At 41.2% G+C, this 8709-nt stretch overlaps 1 protein-coding gene across 1 annotated transcript; it reads right to left on the bottom strand.

Annotated features, from left to right (window-relative positions):
* Positions 1–7945: 7945 nt before the first annotated feature.
* LOC130140841 (uncharacterized) lies at positions 7946–8455 on the bottom strand. The gene has a single exon (XM_056321376.1). It carries the CDS (start codon positions 8439–8441, stop codon positions 7965–7967), a length of 477 nt encoding a protein of 158 aa, XP_056177351.1. The 5' UTR covers positions 8442–8455; the 3' UTR covers positions 7946–7964.
* Between the last annotated feature and the right edge of the window lie 254 nt (positions 8456–8709).

The following is an 8709-nucleotide window of genomic DNA, read 5'->3' as shown; positions in this document are numbered from 1 at the left end:
ATGCTTTGATGTATGAATTCTTGTAGAGACTTCTTCCTGATCTACCTGAGTTGATGCCATTTGTTGAACATAGGATGTGTGCGAGGCACGTATATGCAAACTGGGCAAAGATCTACAAAGGGGAGAAACTACAGAATCAATTTTGGATGATAGCTAAGAGCACCAACATGGCTGATTTTAGAATTCACAAACAGCAGCTGCTTGACTTGACGAAGGACGGTTATGAAGCACTTTTTCAAACTGAACCCAGGCATTGGTGCAAGGTCTTCTTCAGTGAAGAATTCAAGAGCGATATCATTGATAACAATCTCAGTGAAGCCTTCAATGGCAGAATTTTAGAGGCGGCGTGCAAACCAATCATCAGCATGCTTGAGGATATTCGAGTGATAGTCATGACAAGGCTGCAGAAACAGAGAGATGAGGCTGCGAAGTGGACTGGACAGTGTGGTCCTAGGATTGCTAAAAGATTGGATGACAACTTGGCGAGTAGTAGGTTCTGCCATCCTATCTGGAATGGAGATGATGGCTATGAGGTCATGGAAAAGACAGACAAGTATGTTGTCCAATTGGACAAACTAAAGTGCTCATGTCGAGTTTGGCAACTTTCTGGAATTCCTGCGCACATGCCATTTGTGCCATCCAAGCGAAGTACCAAAATCCCAAGGATTACCTGCATGGTTGCTACCACAAAAGCACATATCTTGCTGCGTACCAGCACATGATGCAGCCTATTAGAAGTACAAAATTCTAGGAGCCGACAAATCATGAAGCCCCTCATCCTTTGCCACTTAAGAAACAAATAGGAAGGCCTAAAAGGAGACGAAGAAAGCAGGAGAGAGAGCTCAGAAGTAAGAAGATGAGCAGGTCAGGTGTAAAGATAAGATGCTTATATTGTCGTGAGGTAGGTCACAACAAAAGTGGTTGTCATTTGAAGAAGCAACATCAGTTGCTTCAACAGCCAAATGAAGGGACTCAAATTGGATCAAGTGCAGCGCCAGCACAAGAACCAGCTGAAGGGGCTGCTGAAAAGCCTGCTAGAGGGCCAGCTGATAGGCATGCTGATTGTCTAGCTGAAGGGCCTGCTGAAGGCCAAATTCAAGAACTAGCTGAAGAGCCAACCGGAGGTCCATGTTCAAGGGCAACCTCCTCCTCGACTGTTACACAGGCTAGGAGAAAATATCCAGTAAGCTATATGTATTTGTATTAATCTTTAGTGAGCAGACTTTGGCTTTAGTTGACATTGTTTTATCCTTATCGGTAGAAAAGAAAATCAACTAAACAAGCAGCTCAGGTTCCTCAAAGTGAGGCACCATATCAAACAAGAAGGGTCCTCGGCAGAAGATTAAGGCAATATGGTTATGGAATTTATACGGACTTCAATACTGGAATGACTATTTTGCATGTAAGTTTTGTACATCTCATGCATTTCATTTTTGAGTTTTTCACTTTTATGACAATATTGCTTCTTCTCATCCATGATTATGTTGTTGTAGCCTGGGAGGAGTTCAGAGGTTCTCATATCTCAAGTTGGCCCAAGCCAAGAGTCAAGGGCTGCACCAAAAAGAATCCAACCAACATCGAAAGCAGCTGGTCCGAAGAGAAGAAGGGTGGCTGCAGAGAAGAGTGTTCGTAAACTGCCACCAACAAAAAACTCAACACTAGTTTTTAATCAACCAGTACATGCTGACAGCTCCAAAACAGCCACCAACACCAGTAACAAGAAGATAGTTGCTGCGCCTAAGAAGAAATCTTGAGTAAGAAGGCCAGTAAAACAACATGCTGGTCCAGCAGTTGAAAAAGATGCAGCTGGAGCAGTTCAAGAAGAAGCAGCTCTAGCTATTGAAGAAGATGCAGCTCAAGCAGTTCAAGAAGAAGCAGCTCCAGTCGTTGAAGAAGATGCAGCTCCAGCAGTTCAAGAAGAAGCAGCTCCAGCTATTGAAGAATCTGCATCTTCAGAAGAACAACCTGCACTTCCTCCAGTTCGAAAGAGTCAAAGAATTATGAATCAATTCAAGAAGTCGTCGAAAGGAAAAGGAAATGGTGGACTTATCACTATTGACTAATGGGAGGGTGTTGAGGTGATTGTTAGTTTTTGTGATATTAAGGAGGTTTACCGTATTGGCTAATAGTAGGTTGATTTTTTGTGGTCCTGGAATGTTATTGACTAATGGAATGTTGTGTGTAATGACTAAATTCGATGTTTACTGTGGTTAAGGTGGTTGTGATTTTCATATTTTTGCACACGTGTTTGTTCTGTTTTAGTATAGTACTGGTGTAATGAGGTGCTTGCAAGTTGCATCAGTAAGTTAATATTCAAAGAAACTTACTGATGCAGTTGGTGGGGAGGGTGGGAATTGGTGCTGCTAATTCTAGTTTTTTGTGCTATTTTCAAGTGCAATATGGTGCTTGCACCAGCTGCTGATTTTGTGCTGTTTGGGAGTGAAGTATGTTGTTTGCACTAGCTGCTGATTTTGTACTGTTTGGGAGTATAGTATGGTAGCTGCTGATTTTGTCATATTTGGGAGTGCAGCATAGTGCTTGCACCAGCACGCTAACACGTGTTGGTGCAAGCATTTTGAACCGGTTTTTGAATATGGTTTGGGGGTTGTTTGGTGCTTGTGATTGAATATGGTTCGGGGGCTGTTTGAACCAGTTTATGAGTATGGTTTGGGGCGATTTGGTGCTGGTGAGCAGTGCTAGTACAGTTACTGCTTTGATTCTGGAATGATCTGGTTTAAAGATCGGTTTATTGGAACCAAAGTCTCCATTTTTCAAAGAAACACACAGCATGACACTTAAGTGATCAACTTTCGGCCACAATTGGCACTTAAGTGATCACTTTTGAACCACGACTGGAACTTAAGTGATCACTTTTGAACCACGACTGGAACATGACTAGAACTTAAGTGATCACTTTTGAACCACGACTAGCACTTAAGTGATCACGATTAGAAACATTTGGCACTAAAATGTCAACTGCTGAACTTGTGACGACTTCATAATTTGCTGCTACGCAGAGTTGTAGCACTTGCAGCACCTCATTTTTCAGTAGTGAGCCTTACTCCATAATATGCAACCATCTAACCAGATGAAAAAAATACAACAAATGAACAAGTGAATATGCAGCAAATGAGCAAAAATATGAAGCAAATGAGGAAGTGCAGCAAATGAGCAAAAATATGCTGCCAATGAGGAAGTGCAGCAATGATAGCAAATGAGCAAAAATATGCAATAAAATATGCTGCAAATGAGAAAGTGTAGCAAATGACAGCAAATGAGCAAAAATATGCAGCAAATGAGGACGTGCAGCAAATGACAGCAAATGAGCAAAAATATGCAGCAAAATTGCTGCAAATGAGGAAGTGCAGCAAAAGACAGCAAATGAGCAAAAATATGCAACAAAATATGCTGCCAATGAGGCAAAACTGCATCAAAATATGCAGCAACAAAATACTAAGCAACTCAACATTGAGAACCAATAAATTCCAACCTTCCATTTGTCATAGATTGCAGCAAACCTCTTGTTACATACATAAATTGGAGCAAATTAATAACACAATCGTAGCTACAAATTGCCAAATACAAGTACATAGTACAAGCCTATCTTAAATTATGGTAGACTAAGAAACTTTTGCTCATCACTGACATTACATTTGACCATAAAATAGGCTATAAAAAATATCAATAACACAATCAACAATTGATAACACTTTCTTTCGATTCTCATCCTTCAAACTTCCTTCTTCAAATGGTTGACCAGAGATGCTAAAGCCTTCATTTCAGCTTGCAATGAGTCGACATCGTCCAACTCGTCCATTAATATCGGTGGAGGTTGATGTCGAGCTTCAAGTAGCTTCACTATCACCTCTGTTGCTCGATCTGAAAATTTCGCATCAACCCACTTGAAGAATTTGCACTTCGAGCCTTCTCTATACCTAGCGCATCCATGGAATCTTTTTCCGGGGTTCAATCGAGTCCAAGATGTTCTTCTTGGACTCGGTAATCCACAATAACAGAAGAACCGACCTTCTTCTTCACTTCGTTCAAACGAATTTGAGCCGCTAGTAAAGCTTCTGTCATCCATTTGCAACCTTCAGCTGGCAATTTCGGGGAAAACAAGGAAATAATATGGCCGGTTAGGGTTTGCAATTGGGGAATATGTCCAATTAGCCGATTTAGGGTTCCTATATTGGGGGAAGAAAGGTTGAACGACGTCGTTTTCGCTATAAGGGCTGACTGGACTCTCCAGCCAACTCCGGCCAGCCATCTCAGCATCGAATATTAATAAAAAAGAGACACAACAGATTTCCGGCATGCCATGTCAGCATTGGCACTCAAGTAATCGTTTTTCAAAAAAGTTGGCACCAAAATGATCCGAAAAAAAGTTATGGCACTTATAGCGTCCTTTTGCCAATATTTAAGACTAAAGTGACATAAATGTGATAAGCTCAAGATTTGGTTGGTAATTGTCCCGGATTTGGATGTGGATGTGCGTGAGAAGATCTGGAGCATCATCTTTGGAAAAAGAAATGGCACAATTTTTTTAAGTTGAGTAAACTTTTGGTTTTAAAGGTAGATATATGTTTTTGCTATGGGAGAAAAGTTGCCTGCCTTATCGGTCCCATTGATAGGGATCGTATCAGCACCCAAAATAACTAGTTTTCTAGGACAAATCAGCATCAAAAAATGAATAACTAAACTAACATAAACTCGAGGATCCAATTGATGCTGCTACGAAACGTTAGGCACCGCTCCTGTCGATTTGCTATCGTATGGCCCTATGCAACTTTCGGGGCAAGGTCACATATTCATTTGAGGATGGCGTCGGCCCACATAAATACGGCAAATTCGCTCATGTATTAATTAGTTAATTGAATGCACGACGCGATTTGGGGTCGTCCTGCCGAAAGGGAGAGCTTAGTGGACTAAAACCATGTAACACGAGCCATGACTTCGTGAAGTCTTTCTTAAAACTAGGGGTAATTAGTTACAGGGTGAGGATGGACGGTAATCACCCTGGAACCAGGAACTGCCCACTCACTAAGAACTACCTCCACAAAATGGGAACTGAGAACCTCCCACTAGTTCCATGGACCCTCATGTCGATCTGGTTCCCGAGTGGTCCATAGAACCGGTCTACGTAACACAATAATCACTAATTCCATGCTGCTAAGAAAACGAATACCTGTCACATTAGCGACCATGTGGATTCCTAACATTGTCGCATGAGAACGTTATTGACGACGGACAGAATAAAAAGCTCTATTTCAATTGGACCTGGAGTTCGACCAAAAATAAAAAATTTGGACTTGGAGGCTATGGAAGCTGGAGGAAATTGACTCTGGTCATCGTACATGGATTGGGCCAAGATTTTCAGAGCCCAATGGTTTGGCCCATCGACTGGGCTTTATCATGGGCTTATTGTTTCTGAGTTCGGGTTTGAAATTCAACCCATCTGATCGTTTGCCCTTTTCAAATAAACCAAAGTGACCGGAAATTTTAATAGAATGAGATTAGAGTTTGATAGTACTTGGTTTTTAGTAAATAACCTTGAGCTTTCGTAGTCTGGCAAGAAAGGTTATCGGGCGGCAATTAGTCCGCCCGATTGTATTTTTGGCTATGAGCACATCTTTGCAAAGAAATTAATCGCAGAAACATCCATCCCGTGGCAATTTAAATTGAGAATTCAGAGTAGCTTTGCCTAGATAGCAAATTGTGCTTGGTGGATCCATTTGTTCTTGCTTCGAGAGGAGAAAAACTTATGGGTCGTACTTTGGAATTTCTCTTCGGCCATGGAGCTTATATCTATGTTACACTCTCAAAATATGTTTGGTCTTTTGGATAAAACTCCGATTGAGATAGAAATCATCCTATTAAATTAGAATAAACTAGGGTAAGTCCAGACAAAAATCCTAAATAACTTGCTGAGGGCCTAGGGGTGGGATAAAATTATCTCACCCGGACAAGATTAAAAAGATTTTAAAAATCAAGTGGATAAAAGAGAAAATTCAATAAGAATGAGGCAGAAGGTGACACCAACGCAGCGTAGCCATAAACGTCACTGATGAAAACCGGCAGGATGGTTACCTGAGATTAGGTATGAGCACAGGGCCAGGTAGGGATATGGATCATATTCTCTATCCTCGCCCCGACCCGGCCCATACTTTCATTGGGCATTGACATAGATTTTCTATTTTTGCCCAAAAAAAAACTCATTACTACCTTCTTGATGGACAATTGACCATTTTCATCTTTATATGCTAATTATATGTATCATGGGTAACATTTAAACAAGAATGGCCTCCTAAGTTAGTTTTATAGAGTCAAACAAGATACAACATTCACAAATTCGTTAATGTGGAACAATGTGAAGATGAAATGCAAGAAAAGTGATCGTTCAACATTGCTTACCTAGTAAACTTTCCAAGCTTGGATCTCCTATAAGATCAAGACCAGTACAGAGAAATTGTTGTTTTTAGGGTGGTCAACCACACTGCTCATTATTGAGACGATTGCGGCCATGGTTATTGTTCACAAGTGGCATAGTGCGACGACGGCACCAGTTGACAGGCAACCACCATAGCGAAGGTGGTCATCTGTGCAGCAAGATCATCTTGCATTTACCTCTTCTTGAGATCGTTGTGACAGATGCGACCACTGTCGCAGATACGCAACCATTGATGGTGGTGATCACCACCAAGATGGGTTGGAGCATCACAATCACACCTCCAATCACATATTTAATAATAATTTAATATTTTTTGGGATAAATATATTGGAAGTCCTAAAACTTGTCACCAAAGTACAATTGAGTCCTAAAACTTACAAAAAATGTAACCAAAACCTAAAACTTGTCAAATGTTGCAATCAAGTATTCTGCCAACTCCATCTAACTTGGCTAACCAAAAATGCTGATGTAGTTTTTTTTATTATTTTTTTCTCTCTTATGTGGTGCTGAAGTGACTAAAACATGAAGCATAGGTTTAAAATGACGTTGTTTTGGTTCGAATCTAATTTTTAATCCAAATTATATTCAAATCAAATAATCTAATTTAAATATAATTTGGGTTTTAAAAAAATCAGATTTTGACTAAAACGATGTCATTTTAACCCTCTGCTTCATGTTTTAGCCACGTCAGCGCCACATAGTAGGGAGAAAATAATAAATACAAAAATTCATGTCAGCGTTTTCCATTAACCAAATTGGACAGAATTAATAGAAGGATTTGATTGCACTTTAAAAGTTTTAAGCACTCAATTACACTTTTGTGACAAGTTTCCAATACACTTATCCATATTTTCTCATGATTATATCCATTGTAATATCTTACCAAAAAGAAAATATCGGCTTAATTCCCTAAAAAACCCCAAACTTTAGGGTTTGTCCCAATTCTACCCTGAACTATTTTTTGTCATGTAAAAAACCACAAACTTCCACTCAAGTCCCAAATCTGCCCTCAGTTGACTTTCCGTCCAACAGTACCATTAGTCGTCCCACGTGGCATCGCCACGTCCATAAAAATGCCACGTCAACTTCCCTGTTCATACGAACCGCTCATCTTCTTCAACTTGCGGTTACTGTTCATCATCTTCAACCTCCGGATTGCTCGATTTTTTTTTTTTTTGGTAAGGTCCGGATTGCTCGATTTGTCATCCAACAAATACATCATTTGGCATTTTACCATGATACACAATCCCAGCACCTCTCTCCCGATCACATTGCCGTCCTTCACACATTTGAAGATGTTGGAAATGGGGAAGTTCAGCTGCTCTCGCCTGATGTTGGTTTGGTGCCGGTTTGATTTTTTTAACCCGATTGTCTTTCATGATGTACACATCATTAAGACTCTGTTCATCCTCTTCCTTGTCTTCTTCAACTTCTTCTACTTCCCGCTCATCTTGTTCTTCCGGTTCCTCATCTCCACTGGGTCAACTTGTTCTTCCTCCTCGGCTTGGGCTCCGTGTTATTCGGCTCCCGAGGGTAGCTCGGAGCTGTGATAGGTCTGTGAAAAGCTAGCTTCTTGGGACACACACTTGTAGAGATTGAACGACTTGAGCCTGTCCGGCATTGAAGGAGATCTGGTCAAGAAAGGAGTTCCCTTGTCGCTTTCCCCCTCTTGTTCTTGTCCAAGCTCGGAGCCTTGCTGTAAGAACCCATGAAGGGTTTCCATTTCAAGGGTTTTGCCAAAATGGGTGTTGGGTTCTTGGGATCTGTAGTTGTAGAAACTCACGGACTTGAGCCTCTGCAACATTGATGCAGATATGGCGAGGTGTTGGGGTTTTGGGCTATCTTCGTGATTTCTTTGTTGTTGATGTGGGTCTCCTTCTTCTTCCTTGGGTTTGTGGCTACTAAGGCTTGATGTGGTGAAAATGGTGCCAATCATGAGGTTGAGGAGCACGGAGAAAACACTGGCGTGAACCAGCTGTGCATGGTCGCCCATATTGACGGTGCACTTGTCACGATTCTTCGAGCATGGCTGCGAGAGAGAGAGAGGTTGAGGTGAAGGTGACCGGGTAAGTTAAGAGTTTCGTGTGTCTTGGGATGTGAAGGTGAAGGTGAAGGTGAATGGGTAAGTAGAGTTCTGTGTCTTTTGATAGGCGGGTGAAGGTTGAAGACAATGAACAAGAATTGCAAAGAAGATGAACAGTTCGTGTGAACAGTGTCTGAAATCCTGGACTTTTTCTGACGTGGAAATGCCACGATGGACA

This window comes from Syzygium oleosum, unplaced genomic scaffold (genome assembly GCF_021117445.2).
Source record: "Syzygium oleosum isolate NSW1041296 unplaced genomic scaffold, Sole_v2.1 Sole_v2.22, whole genome shotgun sequence".
Classification (NCBI taxonomy): domain Eukaryota; kingdom Viridiplantae; phylum Streptophyta; class Magnoliopsida; order Myrtales; family Myrtaceae; genus Syzygium; species Syzygium oleosum.
Note: the sequence above shows the minus strand (reverse complement) of the source record. Positions and strands in the feature narration are given on the sequence as shown.

Coding starts and splice junctions, on each gene's coding strand:
- LOC130140841 (XM_056321376.1), bottom strand. CDS start 8,441: ATGGGCGACCATGCACAGCTGGTTCACGCCAGTGTTTTCTCCGTGCTC.